Source organism: Primulina tabacum, chromosome 2, assembly GCF_025594145.1.
Source record: "Primulina tabacum isolate GXHZ01 chromosome 2, ASM2559414v2, whole genome shotgun sequence".
Classification (NCBI taxonomy): domain Eukaryota; kingdom Viridiplantae; phylum Streptophyta; class Magnoliopsida; order Lamiales; family Gesneriaceae; genus Primulina; species Primulina tabacum.
The window spans coordinates 52,205,681-52,224,568 of NC_134551.1; the positions used below are offsets into that span (position 1 = coordinate 52,205,681).

Below are 18,888 nucleotides of genomic sequence, written 5' to 3' on the forward strand. Positions count from 1 at the left end.
TTTTTTATCGGTTTGACTATAAAAATGGTTATTAGACTTGATCTGGACCCTTTCTTGATCGAATCGGAAGAACTGGCTGATCTGATTCAGTGCGATTTTAAAAACACTAGTTATATTATCTCTAAGGTTGCGTTTGGTTTGTAGGAGTAAGTAAATGATAAAGAAAATTATTGTCGTAGAAATGTAATATATAGTGTTATGTTTGGTAAGATTTTCAAGTGTAGGATAATTTTGAATTTTTTTATGAAAGGACAAAATTACCCTTTCTTCTTTTCTTTTCTTCTTCCACTCCGGCGGCGGCGGCGACGACGTTTCGGCAACGTCGACGCGGGCGGCGTCGACGGCTGCCGGCCGGAAGTTATCGGTCGGCGAAGACGGTCGGTGGTCCGGCGTCAGCTGGTTCTCGACAGTGATCGGCCGGCGGTGACAGCAGCGGTTGTCGGCCGGAGTCGGCAGTCGGCCGGCGGTGGCGACGGTTGGTGGTCGGTGGCGGCGATCGTGGCGGGAAGTGGTGGAGAGTTTGGATATAGGAGAAGGGTAAAATTGAAAAAATAGAAAGGATTAAGAGTTGGATAAATAATCCTAAGGGGTGAGGAGGTATTATTTTAACCCACCTAATATAACATAATCATTCATAGAAGTATTGACTTGGTTAAATAATCACGCGTACCAAACGAGGGATAAGGTGATTTAAAAAAAATAAACCCACCTTATCACAGCAACCAAACGCAGCGTAAGGTAATATAAAATTTCAGATAAATTCAATATTTGTCTAAAAGATTAATCAAACCCTACTTAGACGGTGGACTTTTAACGCTTATACAAATGTGAGTTCTCATATTTTTTGTAAAAGCCGCATCATTTATATTACTATTTAATATTATCTGTCTTTACAAGGGACCATATAAAGTATTCTGATTATAGTTTTAAGTTAAGGGAAAAATTTATTATTGAAATTCTAATTCAAACTTATTTTTTAACCCAAAAAATTTTAATAAAATAAATTATTAATTAAATGATGAAAAACTATGGATTCTACTTGTATCCCCCTTGATTGAATTTCGGTGCCAATGGCTCTTTATAGTAAAGTTTCAATTGAATTTTGTGTAGGAGAGTCGTCAACATGTGTTAGATTTGTCGGGTTGATCTATGTTAAATAATTTAAACTTGTTATGTTGAAATTTTATCAACCTATTTAAAAGTAGGCTTAAAAGGAGACCACCTTGCGCCTGAATCCCTTCACACACCGGGGCGTGGGGCCGCTCTGTGTGGGGCCTTTAGGTGTGCAGATCGACCTGCCTGCTACGCATCTGCATGTAGAACTGCAATTGATGTTATATTTCAAATTATATTGTATCTAGAATTGTTCACAAAAATATTATAGAAGATTTATGTCTGATGCTACTACCTATGAAAATTCTAAGTTGATTTGATATTGAACAAATTAAATTTGGGATATATATGTACGCTTAGAAAAGATGATGCGAAATAAATTATAAAGTCGTAATTAAATTGAGATATTTATATGCATATAATATAATATATTTTAAAACTTTTACGGGCTTCTTTTCTCGTACAATGTCCTCTCCATATTCCCATGTAAACATTCTCCAATATTTCCGTACAAAAATCACACACCCTCGCTTCTGCCTTTTTTCCTACCTAGCCAGACAACCGCGCCCCGTCTTCCTATGGAGGAGCGGGATGTCCCACCGACCAACGACCGCGGAACCTACGTCGTTCAGATCCCCCGCAATCAAGTCTACCGCATCCCGCCACCGGAAAACGCCCGTATCGTGGAGCAGCACACCCGAAATTTCCCTCAGAAAACCAACAAATGCGGCGTTTCTCACCTCTTTTCCTGGCTTCTTCTCATTTTCATCCTCCTCATAATCGTAGCCGGGATGGCCCTTCTAGCTCTCCGTGCCACCATGTACAACCCCAAGTCGCCGGAATTTGAGGTCATGCAATTCCGTTCCAAGAATTTGGAACAACCTTCCCTTAATAAGAACAACACCACCAACACCAACACCCACACCCGCCCGCCGGAATATGACATCACGCTGCACGCAACAAACCCTAATGGGAAGATGTCTGTTTCCTTCCTTGGAACTGGAGAATCTTCCCTGGTTTTCAAGAACAAGAAAATAGGGCACGGAGGTGCTCCATCATCAGCCACAGAAGAAGAACCCAACAGCCCAATCCGTAGTATTCCGGTTACGCTGTACGGGTCCTGGGAGCCATTAACAGAAGCAATCAAGAAAAGCTTGGCTGATTCGAATGAGACCAAATCCATGCAGCTAAAGATCGAGACCTCGATTGAGTTTAACAGCTGGGCGAGGAATGAGCTTAAAGATATCGTAATCACATGTGATTTTAAGGTGAAAGGTTCTTTGTCGAAGGCGCCCAAGGTTTCTTCACAAGAATGTCGAACCAAACTCTAGCCAGCTTCGGCCCCATCGAGGTACATTCTATGCTACACGTACACCACGATTAAGTAAATATTCGTGTGTATTTATGTACGTATAGGTTTCTTATTCACACGATACATTGGCGGGGTTCATGAAGTGTATATGTATGCTGGGATCGATAACTACTGATGGCCACAGAGCTACAGGGTGATTCTTGGTAAAATATTGGTGATTTAAGTAACATTTTATGTATCTTGATTAGATCATGATATTCAGAGTTTAGCTTCCGGAAAATGCGGGGAAAATGGAAGATATAGGAATAATTTTATTGGGATTTTTATTGTTTTATTATTACCGGTTTGATGTTTTTTTAGATATATACACCATGCATGCATGCTGGTTAGTTTCAAATTAATCATGAATAGCAAAACTTCGTGTGAGATGGTTTCACGAGTCGTATTTTGTGAGATGGATCTCTTATTTGGTCATCCAAGAAAAAATATTATTTTTTATGCTAAGAGTATTACTTTTTATTGTGAATATCGGTATGATTGACCCGTCTCACATATAAAAATTCGTGAGATCGTCTCACAAGAAACCTATTCATCATGAATATATTCTAAATAAATACTATCTACACTAATGGCTATGAAAATTGAAGGGGGAAAAATAATTTACTTTCTCAAACGGAGGAGCTTGTGATAAAATTTAAAAAAAAAATAAAAATACAATAGTTTATAGCCAACATAATTTTTTAAAAAAAAATTTAATTACACATAATCAAGTGATGAATAAATTAACGAAATATTGATTTGAGAGGAGAATAACATTTTTTGGGGGCGAGCATAAAAATTATATCTCCTCGATATGTAATTTATTTATCTATTCCTAATGATCAAGGAGAGGTTGAGTAAATAATTTTGATATGAATGTTAAAATCTATTTTTTCTTTACCTAAAATACTGTGGCGCCCCAAACCTCGCCACGTAATCATGCAACTTGTGACGTCATATGCATAAAATTTTTTTCTTTTCGACGACGTAATAATATAATGCATATACGACAAAATAGTGCAATCACCCCACTATCTACGTCAGTGTAGCAGAAACAGTATAATAAATACACACATACAACTCAAATAAGACAATAAGCTATACTGTCTCTATCTACTATCAACTACAAGACTGTTTGACTAGACACACCTAGTTCTTCACCACTATCTTGTCTCACGCATAGTCCTGTAACCTGCCCAACAGAAACAGCCCTCAAAGGGTGAGCATATACAACAATCATCATCGCAATACATAACGGTTATATTAACAACAACATAAGATATAACTGAAATGATAACAGAAATACCCCCTTTGCCGTTTCTGGACAATCAACCATCAACAACCTCAACAACATCACACTGCAACAATAACATCGACGATACGTCGCACCCCAACACCGGCGACAGCAATATCGTCGAACGAATAACATCAACGATACGTCGCACCCCAACTCCGGCGACAGCAATATCGTTAAACGAACAACATCAACATGACAACATCAACGAGACGTCTCCCAACAACGATAGTCAACAATATCAACAATAATAAACAACAACAAATATAATACTAAATCACCCAATTCCGGTGATTTATCATAGTTCAACGCAATAGTATTCATCAATACTAAACAATAACAACATATGCTCGTACGTCAACACGTACCTGGTAATCGAGTATATATATCAAATCTGGCTACTTCTTTGATCCTGAGGCTTGTGATGTATCTAAATAATTCAACAACAATTATTAGATTATTGTCACCGTATCAACATAATCATAACAGCCTCAATATATATCATCAAATAGCCTAACAACAATTAATTCAACAAAATATAAAACTCGATTATAAATTATTATCGCTCAACAATTTAATATTCTGGTGTATTTAATTCACAATACTACAATCAAATACGCCCTAATTAATTAACTTCAAATAATAGGCTATTTTACAACATCCGTCAAATTACGAAAACTTTATATCAACGTGTAGCCTATACTTCGTAGACTCCGAATATATAATCAGAATTAATAATAACTGAAAAACAACTCTCCAATCTCAGCCCAACGATTAAAAATCTCTAATTAAAACAAATTAGGAATAATTCAAAACAACAACACAATAATCTTCTCTACTTCGTTAAAATCATACACTATTCAACAATCTTCAATTTCAGTATGATTTAACAATTTATCAGATTTATTCCAGAAATCGACGAATTTCAAACATCACCAAAACTATAAAATTTATACCTCAAATCGATGACCTCATGTCAACGATTTCAGAATTGAAGTCGGTTCGTCGATTGGATAAACCGATAAGTCGCACGATCGAAAAGAAAATCTAAAAAATCTTCTGTCTCTGTTTCTCTCACCTCTCGTTCACTGTACACGAATTGTGATTCATTTCATTTCATGTGAAATGAAATCACCGCCTCAAATTTTAATATTTTATATATATATATATATATATATATATATATATATATATATTAAATATTATATTATATTATATTAATATAATATAATATAATATAACATTTAATATTTAATATTTTAACACCGGTATATCCCTTTAGACCAGTCAAACGATCAAATTTTTCAAAACTCAAAACATGGAACTTCTATATCTTTCAGTTTTCTACGTTATATCCAAATTTCAAATCATTTGGACTTCATATGACCAAAATATATCATATTTTTCTCTTTAAAAATCGTTAATTATTTAGTAATCTCATATTACTAAATCAACAACTTGTGATATTACTTCAGGCATTACAAATACCTTCATTAATTTTTAAAATTTATCACTTATTTTTTAAAAGTAAAGATTGATAAATTTTTTTAAAATATTATCTATTGTCTCTTATGAGATTGTGTCACCGATATATTTTCGTGAAACCGGTAAATCCGATCCATATTTAAAATGAAAAATAATATTTTTAGCATAATATAATATTTTTTATGAATCGGGTCAGGTTAGATATTCGTCTCATTAAATTGATCGTTATTTTGTGAGACGGATTTCCGTCCCGGCTCAACTCATAAAAAATATTATTTTTTATGTCAAAAGTATTATTATTCATGATAATTATGGATCAGGTTAACTCTTCTCATTATTGTAAACCCGTGAGACAATCTCACAAAAGAACTACTCTTGTTTAAAATATATAAAGCGATGTTGTACTACTATTTTTTATTGTGTTAAAAATACAAGTTAATAATTTTAAAAATAAAAAATCAGCATAATAAACATATTTTTTAAAACAAAAAAAATCTATGAATTTGGTCCACATGTCACTTTGGGAGACGAATCTCCTATCTAATCTAAAAAATATATTAATAAAATTTTTGACTCTAAATATGGACTGTGTCGATCTGTCCAACATATATAAAATCGTGAGACCGTAAGAGACATACTATTTTTTAATCGAGAGTAGGTCTCTTGTAAGACGATATCACGAATCTTTATCTGTGAGACGGGTCAACCATTCCGATATTCACAATAAAAAGTAATACTCTTAGCATAAAAAGTAATATTTTTTCATGGATAACCAAATAATAGATCCGTCTCACAAAATACGATCTGTGAGACCGTGTCACACAAGTTTTTACCTTTAATCCAAAATGTTTGTGTCCTTGATTGTTATCTTGTAATCCAACGAACCGAAATTATTTAACAGCCTTTCTCTTCAATTAAATATCCTTTTTTTCCTAATCATAAACTATAAAAATTCATTGAGAAATCCAAATTTAAAACGACCCAAATTAAAAAATATATAAATATAAATGTTGAAAATATTTTCGATTGAGTGAAGCAACTGAGTCTCCCTATAAACGTGGCGACGAAAGTATTTGCCATTCTCAGGCCCTCCCTCTCCTACTACCATTCTCTGGTTTCATTTTCTCCTCTCCTTTTTTTTTGGTTAATAATTTCTCTTTCAACTTATCATACAGTCTTCTTCAGCATATTTCCTGCGCGCACGCGGTTTGTAATTATACTTTGTACACAAAAAATTATTAGTTCCTTCTGAAATATTTTTACATGTATCTGGATTCTGGTATGCGTAATCTTGTGCATGGATCTTCTCTGAATGTGATATATTGAAATCTTTAGGAAATCACAAGAGGGGAGGCTGTAATTTTACTAGTTCCAGCTAAGAAGAAACAGAGAGGTGTGCATTTAAGAACAATATAAAGGATGTTTGTTGTTATGGAGGGATAGTTTTATTTGTTGGGGTTGCAGAAAAAAAAAAATTAATGGCTGGTGGAACTAGCTCATCATCTTGTCAAGCTAAATTAGAAAATGGGTTTTGCAAAGAAAATCAAAAGATTTCAGATTTTGAAAAGAAAAAAATCCAAGAAAATCACGATGAAGGCGGCCAAGCTAAAGTAGCACTGCCACCGGTAATGAGGCATTGCATCAGCCATGAAACTTTGGCCGATACCTTCTCATTGGTGAGTGAGTAGTAGATTTTGAAGGTAAATTTTTGTTTTGAAATGTGGGATATCTCTGTAATATGGATTGATGTCGAAGAAAATTGATTTGGGATCTGATGGAATTGGCTTCTCGTTAGATTGCTTCTCAATCATTTGATTTATGTGGTGGATCAAATGTTAGAGTAGATGCCCTGCAAGCCAACGGTTGGCTAGGGAATTTATTGACTCAAGTGAAATAAGCAATCTTTATTTTAATATAATTTAACTTTTTATGGTATTGTTATACTTTATCTGTATACCCATGCAAACAGCATAGATAAAGTCCTTGATTATGCTTTAATACAAATGAATCGTAATTCGATGTTGAAACTCATTTGTAAACACTGCATATTCCAAATTCGTTCCTAGTCGATTCAGCTGCCTAAAACAGGGATAAAGGTCGCTTGAGCTCGAGACTAGCATCTGTGATGTTGTGTACTGCGTTTCTTGGTAAGGGCATGGAGATGTCCAAACATGCAGATGGGTAGTCATATGATGATTATACCGAACAACCCTCCATCGGACTTTCCAAGTGGTTATCATTCATCGAGAGGATAAGTCCGTGGTTATGATTGTACACCATTAGTCCTTTCGACCCGGGACAACACTGAGGCTCTATATGCTAGGGCTGTGCTTTGACTCGTTTACCGGCTCCACGAGTCATCAGGTGGCGAGGTTGGGTACAGTTGCGACACATATAGGAGCTAGTGCATTGTAGTCGGGGATTCACCGCTCACCTACGGGTGTGGATATCCTATGTGATCTGATGAAATAATAGTGCATGGAATCTCTGGCCAGAGTATGAGATGTACGTTAGAGAAGGAGTTCTCAAATAGTACACGCGATGCCACTATTATAGTTATCACATAGTTATCGAATTTATATGCAACCCTCGATGAACCAATGGTTGCAGATTCGATCGAGATATATGAGATGAAGGGACCGTACTGTATGTTAATCATAATCGACTGGTTCTTGCAGGCACTATCAGTGATACCTAGGGGATCATGGGGCGATGCTACTAGACGCTCTTACCATGATCCGATGGGTGCAATCAGAAATGAGTTCTGACATTCTTGATCAAGGTGTGGATAAAAAGAATGGGGCTAACTAGGGTAAGCCCGAATAAAGGATTATGTCCTGAATCACAAAGAGTTGTGAACCCACGGCTAGCTGTATCCCTAAACCATTGAGGGTCACACAAGTACTGGATTGTTTGTTCCCGTTGAGAAAGTAAAATTCAAAGAGTTGGATTTATATAGTAAATTCAAAAGAGTTGAATTTATGATAACTAAATTTTGAGAAAATAAATTCAAGGAGTTGAATTTATAATATAGTAAATTCAAGAAGTTGAATTTATGAAATTTGGAGAGAATAAATTCAAGGAGTTGAATTTATAAAATTTGATAATTTAATTTATTAAACTCAAAAGTTGGGTTTATTAAATATTAAATTTTGGAGGTGATAAAATTCAAGGAGTTGAATTTATAATTTAAATGATAAATTCAAATGTTGAATTTATAATGTATTTAATTTATTAAGATCAAAAGTTGAGTTTATTAAATATTAAATTTTGGATGTAATAAATTCAAGGAGTTGAATTTATAATTTAAATATTAAATTCAAATGTTGAATTTATAAGGGATTTAAATTAAATGTAATGAGTATATGTGTAATAGCTTGTAGGAGTACAAGACCAACATACATATTATTAAGGTTCTTAATTGGACTTTAAAAGATTAATTAATTAAACTAGTTGGACTAGAATAATTAATTGATTAATCTCATTAAGTATTTAATTTAATTAATGGTCCCTAAGCTTATATGTGTGTATTAAGCTTAGGGTTAAATACAATTCATTAACAATTTTGAAAACCCCTACCCTCCACCACCTTGATTCTTATTTAGAAACTTGCATCCAAGAGTTTCATGATTTGGCATGAAAATATTTGTAGAATCTTTAATTGATTTAATTATCTAATTAATTAGGTAAATTAAAGATTAGACACAATCATAAGGATTTGCTCCTTGTTTTACGTGAAGGGTATTCCAAAATCTTTTGGCAAGTTTTAAAAAAACATTCGGGTCTTCCAATTGGGATTCATGAGACTTTCAAAAATCCTTCAAATATTTTGGCCACTCTGAGTTATCTCTCAAAATATTTTTTTTCTACAACGTTAAAAGTTCTTCCAAATATTCTAGTGCTATTTGGAAGAGGAACAAATCATCTAGTCGTGGACCTGATTAGAAGAGAGGAGTCTCTTGAAGAAAGTTCGTAGGGATTCATCAAGAGCTAATCCGTTTATACCGGATTAGTTGGAGCCACGTGATATAATTCACAAAGCTATAACATTTCAACACCCTATGAATGTTTATATTTAAATCATACGAGCGTCCAAAGCAAAATATATTTTGATTGTCAAAATAAATAAAAAATTTTAAATCTTCCGCTGCGTTTGGGCACGTAGAAAACCGAGATCCAACATCAAATCCCATTACTCGATGCCACCAAAGCAATATTTTTTAATGGAGCATTACTGTAAGATCAGCCTGTTAAAATCTATGCGTGATCTTGGTAGCCTCTTTTGACTTCTACATGTGACAAGTTTTCCGTATATTTGGAGTCTAGCTTAGATTATACCCTATCTGAGATAAGGCTTGCTTAATTTGTTCTGAGATTTTAAATTCTGATGCATTTTTCTCCTGCATCACCAAATGGACTGAAGTTTAATTTGTTTGAATGTATAGAAACACACAACTGAATTTGGTTTAAAGCCACCATCAGGAAAGGCTTCTCTACCTATGTATCGGTCAGGAAGCTGCTCTGAAATAGGGCCAAAGACATTTATGGAGGATGAGTACATTTGTGTAGATAACCTACATGAACATCTTGGTACAGCTAATGGTTTTCCTTCACCTGGAGCATTCTATGGGGTGTGTAACTTACTTTTGAGCTTCTGTTAGTTCTTCTCATTGGATGGAACGATAAATAATTCTTGAGGAAGAACCAAAATAATTTTTGAACAAGTTTTCAGAAGTTCCATTCATACTCTCATTTAATTATCTTTGGTCATCTTTCACAAGTTTTTTTGATTTATAAGAACAGAGGAGTGATTGACTCTAATAAGGTCTATGGAAAAAATGCTCAGAAACCACCTAATCAATGTCATATGATTAATTCAACAATTTTTACAGTGTGGTTAATCTTCAGGTTTTTGATGGTCATGGTGGTGTTGGTGCTGCGTCTTTCGCTCGAAAGAACATTCTTAACTTCATCGTCGAGGACTTACATTTCCCAGATGGGGTTGATAGAGCAATCCAGAATGCTTTTGTGAAAGCGGATAACGCATTGGCAGATGCCAGTAATATTGATCGCTCATCTGGGACCACCGCTCTGACTGCTATTATGTTAGGAAGGTAATGAATCGAGCTTGTGTTACTGATATTATCCTCTAATTTGTTTGCAAATTTAAATTATGACATTATATTTAGCCATTCAAATGAATTGTTCACAATACTGCTTTGATCCTTGCACCTGCCTCCATTCTTTATTTGCTATGTTACAATCAGGACCATGGTAATTGCTAATGCTGGGGATTCTCGAGCAGTTCTCGGGAAAAGAGGGAGAGCAATAGAATTGTCGAAAGATCACAAGCCCAACTGCACATCCGAAAAACTTAGAATAGAAAAGCTAGGGGGAGTTATCTATGATGGCTATCTCAACGGCCAACTATCGGTGGCACGAGCTTTGGGCGACTGGCATATGAAAGGTGCTAAAGGTACAAAATGCCCCTTAAGCTCAGAACCGGAGATAGAAGAAGTGAACTTAACCGAAGAAGATGAATTCCTGATTATAGGCTGTGACGGTCTATGGGACGTCATGAGTAGTCAATATGCTGTAACCGTAGTAAGGAAGGCGCTGATGATGCACAACGATCCTGGGAAGTGCTCACGAGAACTTGTTCGCGAGGCACTCAGTCGCAACACATGCGATAATCTTACCGTGGTTGTGGTCTGTTTCTCACCTGATCCTCCACCTCGTATCGAGATTCCGAAATCTCAGAAGAGGAGAAGCATATCAGCTGAGGGGCTTGATCTTCTAAAAGGCGTACTGAATGATGTTTGAAACAAATGGAGGCACCTCAGATAAAAGAAATTTTGAAATGCTATGTATGATTTTATTTTTAAAAACTATTATTAGATTTGCAGAGTGGTGCTATGCGATTGTTTAAATTTACAGCCAATAATGTATCCTTCCATTAGTCCTAGTCTTCCACCAGCTAATTCTTTTGCCAAATGATTGCATATGTATCACAATTTTTTTTTTTTTTTTTGCATATGTATCATAAAAAAATTCGATTAGTAGAATAATATATATGATATTGAAATATAATAATAACTTTAGGGTTCGCTTGGTGTGTAGGATGTAATAATTGAATTATTGATAATTTGATAGATAAATGTTTGATAGGATAAAATATTTAATTTGAGAGAAATATAATATCATGTGTGGTATGAGTTCAAAAAGATTGATAAAGTCATGACAAAAATTTGTAATGACCAAAATACCCTTCAATATTTTATTTTAAAATATTTCCCATGTCTGTTTACTTATCCCCAAAGCTACCTACTGTTTCGAAAATAATGAAACGCGAATTGGAAACCCTCCCCAATTTTTTCGTCCGTGAAGATCGACATTCGAGGTGAGATCCGTCTTACTAAGAATCGAAAATCCAACCTAAAGCACGAACATGGTTTTCTAATAATTTTTGTTTCTCAGGTGAGCTCAGAAATTGTAGCTACAACCCTGATTCGAAGCAGTGGAAGAAATCAAGATCTACCTGTGAGAAGAATTTCTTGTGAGTAATTTCCGAAAATCTTATTCGAGTAATCCTTTATTTCTCAGTTTCAATGAAACAAAAGTGCAAACGTTTGGCTGTTTGAACGGGTTTTTTTTTTTTGTTTTTTCTCTTTACGTCGATTTAATTTTTTTTATTTTGGTTTCCTGTAAATTTCTTGTCTCAGTCATGTTTCATTATGATGACGTATCAAATCTATTCTTGAAACATAAATTACACCAAATATGTAACTATAGGTAACAGTGAATAAATCATCCAATTTTAAGTATAATTTCGTAATGTGTATACGAATGTTTAAAATTTTAGGTACCGAATTATACGTATCATGGAAGTCAAGACACCACCACAGTGCGTTTGTGGAAACGGGGTAATGATATTAAGGAAAGCTGGGGATTACTCTACCCGTCCTGGTCACTATTACTATATTTGTCCCGCAGGAATCAAACATCGGAACAGTTTCTCTTGGTATCTTGAGTACCATGGAATGAATGTAACACCCACCGACGCACAGTCGAATAAATCTGAACGTAACTCAACTAATTTTGAAGATCATTCATGTCATACTAGTACCCAAACCTTTTGTAAGAGGGAGTCAACGAACTCATCCTCCGGGCCACATGCTCGTCCTTGGAAAGAAGCTATTCCACATGCCAGGAGTCAATATTCTGAAATGGACCGTGGCATCTCACCTACAAGAAATGAGTTACCGAAGCATAGCATGAAGAGCACACCTTATTCACGTGATCATGTTTGTTGCTGTTTTGGGTTCATATGCGCGTTGATCTGCGTTCTTTTCCTCCTCATTGTAGTGCCTTCTCTTCAAATTCTGATTTATTGCATATTTGTGTATATTATTTCGGTGTCTTCAAATTGATTTGTTGAACTGTAAGACATGTAATTCCATTGCCTTTGACATATGATACATATGTGTTGTGTTAAATTTCTGACTCCTACTTTTTCTTGAGTTCTATTTTGATGATCTTAGCACCTAATTTATGCCACTCATACATACAACAGAAGCATGTGAACGGGTAAATAATTTTATTGGAAATATGAATTTATTGTTGTTCTCTTTCACAGCTTTGTGCCTTCCTTGAAAATAGTGTAAAGGCTGAAGCTTTATATCTACTATGCTACAGCTTTTCCTCGTCTGTGGTGATTTGGTGAAGAGTCTAAACATTGGGAGATGGTGAAACATTCTTATATTAGGTAAACCTTCATATGATTTTTTTCGAATCAGGATTAGAATCAATGTTGGCTATATTTCACAAAATCACTCATAGCGGTTTACGTAACTGGCAGAAAAACAGATTATATTGCTTTTATGTATTATGTTTAGAAAAAGTTCTTATGAATTACCGATATTGTCTTGAAAGTTGTCATTAATTTTGTTGCTTGTATATCCAATATTTTTTAGTAGTTGAGTATATATGTTATGTTAAAAATCGTGCATGAAATCTACCTGCAACTATTAATTGCTAAGAGCACTGTTGCCATATGGTGATATATGAAATCAAAAGGATCCTCTATCTCTTTTGAATGACAAGCATTTACTCTTTGGTTCGTAAGCTGTGTTTAATGTGATTGTGTTACTTAAAGTAGGCAGGATTCATCTTTCACAAATCGTCTACAAGCTCGGTTTCATTTATCATCTTTCCATTTTTCTGCAGAACATTCCCAATATGTCTGTCACATACAAATCATGTTCTGAAGTAAGTGTAACCAGCAAGTACAAAGTCGATGTGATTATCATATCGGATGATGAAGAAGTGACTGGAGAAGGAGCAGATATTATTGTGCGCAGGGAAGTGGAACATGTTTCAATCAAAGTTCCGGCTTCCCCAAAAAAAAAACACTACCAGCAACCATCCCTGCAAGAAGGTAGTGGATGAGTACTACAAAACTAACATGCTAGCTTTCAAATCATGCAACAAACGTTCCAACAAGCATTCCAGTGGTCGCCCTTCGAAGAAAACTTCACGCCTGCATGGAACAGATGGCTACGTGGTAATTAGTAGCTCGGATGAGTCAGCGCACTCCCCATGAAACTTCGTACAAGTAGATCATAAGTACTCTACCCTTTTGCTATTCAGTAGTGGCCTATCTTGAGTATGCATCGTAACTTAGTTTGACATGGGCGGTCGTAAGTGGTGTCTCTTTCGCAAGATGTTGGTCCAAAGTCTGTAGAAGTATTCTACCCTTTTGGTACCCTTTTGTATGTTGCACCAACGTCTGTACAAGAATTATATGGTAATTGTGGGTGTTTAAGTAACGACTAAATTATGTTTTCTGTATTGAGTACTCCAACTCCAAGCAACCAGTATATTGATTTGGCTCATGCTCTTTCGTTTTTAGATATGACAGTGTTCAGTTAATGTGACACCACTCTGTTGTAATATAATGTTATAAGAAATATTAACTGTTGTTATTATGTTATTACATAATGGTTGTGGTTGTGTTTGTTTGTAAAAAAAAATGGCGTAAGTTGGTTACTACATGTATGTGAACCGTCACAACACCCAAATTGCAGAAAGTGAAACTTGTTCTTGTCCGTCGTTGTCAAATACATTGAACACGAGTCAACCGAATTTAAGTTCGAAGTACATGAAAATGCTGTCCATCGTTTTCAAATTCTTTGTGCTCCACTCTTTCGTATTCAAGTTCATGAAAATCTTTTGTATTCAAGTTCACGTATTCAAGTACATTTTCAACCAGATTGGGAATCACAGTGGCATAATCCACACAAATTATATCCTCAAATCCTACAACTGTCCAATATCTCAATTGTAAACACTGATATCATAATAATGTGGCAAAATATAGTACATTATACATCATCGGAACAAAAGTGGCAGGATCCACAAACAAAATAATTTCACCCATCACAAAATAGTCACATCCATAATAATGTGCCAAAATAGAGTACCCTACACAACATCGGCACAAAAGTGACAAGATCCACAAACAAAAGACTTCGATCCATCACAAAAAAAGTCACAACCATAGTAATTTGCAAATATATAGTACCCTGTACCATGTCCGGTTATGGATTTAGTAGGCGTTTGATTAAGCTGATCTTTCCTTCCCAATCGAGCCGCAAGAACAACGCTAGTTTGTTGGGGTTATCCACCAGTAGCTCCGCCACATGCACTTTCTCGTCTGAATTTAATTCCGGAATGGTTCCTAATGTGTCCAACACATTATCCATAGCATTTTCAATTTTCGAGTCAGCCGACATCTCTTTGATGAGGTTTGACATTGTTTCCTTCGTGATATCTGCTAAATTATTGATTGCGACAACAATTTGATTGTCGACGTCGTCTATTTGCTTGCGTTTCTTCGACCTCACCTTTGAAACTCCACTTGGATTTGAAGGGAGAGTCTGAGCTACGGACACTGATTCACCATCTCCTTCCAATGGCCGGTAAAAGTCGTCCATGCCAAATTCAATGTCAATGGGTTCATGCGCAGTCATATTTAAGACATCATGAACTACAGCTGAAAAAGTCTCCACTCGATCACCTGTTGCCTTATCATAACCGAAGATTTCACACCAATCTTTGTAGTGTGGCCACCGCTTGTAACGCAATGCTTGAACACTATTGTCGACCTGAAATATATTCGATGTATTATTGTATTTATTTCAAATATGAAAATAAAAATTTTAAATCAAATTTATGACCTTCAGTATCGCTTCTCATGCTTCATTTGTAGCGTCAATCATGTTTTCTGTGTCATTCATACCGTGAAAATTGTACGGATCATCATTTGGTGTAGGATCAGGAAAATTCTAATGTTAGGATGTCTACGGTCCATTTTGCACACTTCTTAAAAAGTGTAACAAAAGTTAGAGCACGTGACAAAAAAAAAATTACATAAGCTCTCAAGAACAAAGTTCAAACTGTTGTATATCAGGTTAAGTTGTAGTAAAAAAAATAAATTCTACAATTTAAAATTTAAGTATTTTGTTGTATAGTAGCCAAACCGAAATTGAGATCGAATGTCTACGACATTGTCAAATGAGCATAAATTCTCAGGATTAAAGCCGACAAAGAAAAATAAGAAAATGGTACATTACAAGAACAAACAAAACAAATGACAACAAAGCAATAATCTGTTTGTAATACAGATTTCTACCAAAAACAGGAAAAACAAAAACACAAATTTAGCATCAGTGATTATTTATCCTCTAATGTATCTTATGTCAAAGATTTACGCAGAAGATGCAACATAAATAATCAAAAATACTTTTAAAACTGTAATTTATTAAATTATACCTTCGAATAAGCTTCTGATTTTTTCGGATCTGTCTTCAAAATCAGGATCTACGCTTCTCCACTTTCAATCTCGGAAGTACTGTGCGGTGGTCAATTCTTGTGAACAAATAAGGACAGTGGAGTGGACCAAACCCACTTGCAATTTTTTAATAGACATTCAGGGCTATTTCGGTCATTTAATGTTATCCAGCTTTAATGCGTGGATGTAGTCTCCAACAGAAACAGTACAATTTGTTTAACAATTAGTCAGTGCCAACTTTGAAATCGCAACCAAACGAAAAACTAGGCCTTGCTAACAAAATATAATAATATCGAGACAGTATCGTCTCAAATTAGTTTTCTTCGAAGCCAACGGGAAAAATTGCCAGTTGGAACTTGGAACCCACTTGGGATCCCAACTGTGGTAGTCTTTCACTGTGCCCGCTGGCATTCTAACAATGTCTAGGCTGAAAGAGATTCTGATCCGGCGGCCGGTGGTGGCAACTATCCGCCTCACCGTATCCGCTGGTAGGGCCGGCGCTAGGTCAATGCAGGCTGAATCTGATGTCCTTTTGCAAAGACTTCAATGCCAGGACCTAGAAATACAAGCTCGACACGCCCATGGCTGTCACCATTTCGGCTTTTCAAGATAACACCTCGAGTTCACTGTCAAATCCCCTCAGTCACGTGGTACCTGAAGAAGGCGGCTGGCATCGAAAGCGGCAGCAGCCGCCCCGGTCACGTGAGCGCCTCTACGATAACCGTGAAGCACGTATACGAGATTTCTAAGATCAAGCAGAGGGATCCCTACTGTCAGTATATGTCGCTGGAAGCGATTTCTAGGTCGATTATTGGGACAGCGAATTCCATGGGGATTCAAGGAGCTTGATTGATTTTTTATTTTTTTTGAGTAATGATTATTTTCAATACGTGTTTCCAGTTAATTGGTGGTTAAAATGACTGTGGGATTCCCATTCTTTAGTTTAGCTTCTTATTTTCTGAATTTAGCCTACTTGAGAATGACTGATGATTAAGAAGCTTGTCGGGATTTCAAACTTTGTTTTCATATTTCGCTAAACTGGGTACAAAAAATTTGAACTTTTGACTGTGGGATTCCCATTCTTTAGTTTTGCTTCTTATTTTCTGAATTTAGCCTACTTGAGAATGACTAATGATTAAGAAGCTTGTCGGGATTTCAATCTTTGTTTTCAAATTTCGCTAAACTGGGTACAAAAATTGTGAACTTTACTGGGTTTTTTTGTGTGTGTTTGTGTTTCTTGCAGCCTGGAGATTGTGTGGTTGTTTCTTTGTATAAAATTTGCAGCCAATGGACGACGATAATTGATAAAAAAAACACGAGCTCGAATAATCTGGATGGATTATCTTCTATTTCTAATCACAGAGGTAAAGCTTCTATTTCTAATCACAGAGGTAAAGCTTTGCTCTGTGCTGTAAAATGTCTGTAAGTTTGTAATTGTGCTGGATTTAAAATCCCAGTGAAGTTGTACAAATGTCTGAAGTTGTATCAAACTAGATTCAGATAGGTACCTGGCTTGATTGTCACAGAAAGGCTGAGAACAATGGGTGCTTATCTTCTTGGTTTATGCCGGTTACACTTATTTGAGCCTTTGAATCCAGCTAAATCCTTAAGTGACATACTATAGTTGCCTAGTCATTTGCAAATTCTTGTTTTAAAATCATTCGTTTTTGAAATCTAAATATCTCCACGATCTGAGTCACTTATTACCGCTGAAGCCGTGTGATACCCCCGGACTGAAGGGTGTGTCCGGCCCACTCTCGGTAGCCCAGACATTTAATGGCCCACGTTCGGAAAAACCAGGAGGTCAAATTCATGACACAGCACAGCGTAAGATCAACTCATCTTGGTCTGAAGCTTCTAGAGGAGGTCATCCCAGCCGACCTCCCAAATCCACAATCTCGTCGAATCAGAAGAGGTGGCCGACCTCCCATGCCAACCTCCCAGCAGTATCCTAGTGGACCTCCCAACAGTTTCCGAGCCGACCTCCGAGATGGGGTTATCGCTCCGATTGGTAATGTTTGGGCCGACCTTCCGAGCCGAGCTCTCATGAGACCAAATGATAGGCGAGATCATGCCCATGAGAGACCTTACATAGACATTAACGGATAGCCCACAGAAATCAAGCTCAACGAGTTAAAACCCATCAAGATATAACCAAATCTTGCACAAGATTCTGAGAATCTAAATCTACCAAATCAGTCCTCTATTTTTCTCCTATAAATATCAGGTTTCATTCATTGTTTATTCATTCATATATTCACCTTCTCTCAGCACACACATTAATCTCTCAGTTTTCTGTTCTCTGACTTGAGCGTCGGAGGGGTTACGCCGGAACAACCTTCCGGCCTCTTTCTAACGTTCTTGTTTGTGCTTCCAGATCTCGAAGGTCTGATCCGAGCGCCCCAAGTAAAGATTTGACATCCCGATTGCCATCCCAGATTTCAGCAAAATCAGCGTGCATTGCACGAATCATTGATTTGAGACTCTTATGGCTCTGCAAATGATTGGGTTTGATTTTTTGGAGGTTTCGGCTTTTTTGCCAAAAATTATTCAAGTGTTTATGGATTGTGATCAGGCTTCCTTGTAGAGGTGCTCGTTAGAGGTTAAATGAATATCTTTAATCATTGTTTTTATATATATACGGCTACTTTTAGTCAAATTGCCACCGAGAAATTACCTATAGAGTGACTCAAAGTTGTGTTGAAAAGGTGGTGTAGCGACGGAGGGAAAGCTTCAAGTGTTGTCATTGCCGGGACAGGGAAAGTAATGGATGAAAGGAAAATGGCAACCGAA

General features: G+C 36.2%; 1 protein-coding gene and 1 pseudogene across 2 annotated transcripts; both read left to right on the forward strand.

Annotated features, from left to right (window-relative positions):
* The first annotated feature begins 1,600 nt into the window (after positions 1-1,600).
* LOC142536840 (putative protein phosphatase 2C 47) lies at positions 1,601-11,240 on the forward strand. 2 transcript variants are annotated; one of them, XM_075642219.1, is made up of 4 exons: positions 1,601-2,464; positions 9,689-9,874; positions 10,152-10,357; positions 10,511-11,240. In XM_075642219.1, the coding sequence occupies exons 1-4, from the start codon at positions 2,426-2,428 to the stop codon at positions 11,064-11,066; spliced, it is 987 nt and encodes a 328-aa protein (XP_075498334.1). In that variant the 5' UTR covers positions 1,601-2,425; the 3' UTR covers positions 11,067-11,240. The 2 variants fall into 2 exon arrangements, with proteins under 2 accessions (XP_075498334.1, XP_075498333.1); XM_075642218.1 differs by lacking the exon at positions 1,601-2,464 and adding an exon at positions 6,376-6,919.
* Positions 11,241-16,361: 5,121 nt separating this feature from the next.
* LOC142536843 (uncharacterized) lies at positions 16,362-17,328 on the forward strand (annotated as a pseudogene).
* The last annotated feature ends 1,560 nt before the right edge of the window (positions 17,329-18,888 follow it).

Coding starts and splice junctions, on each gene's coding strand:
- LOC142536840 (XM_075642218.1), top strand. CDS start 6,722: ATGGCTGGTGGAACTAGCTCATCATCTTGTCAAGCTAAATTAGAAAAT. Junction 6,920..9,688: donor TGGCCGATACCTTCTCATTG/GTGAGTGAGTAG, acceptor TTGAATGTATAG/AAACACACAACTGAATTTGG. Junction 9,875..10,151: donor CACCTGGAGCATTCTATGGG/GTGTGTAACTTA, acceptor GTTAATCTTCAG/GTTTTTGATGGTCATGGTGG.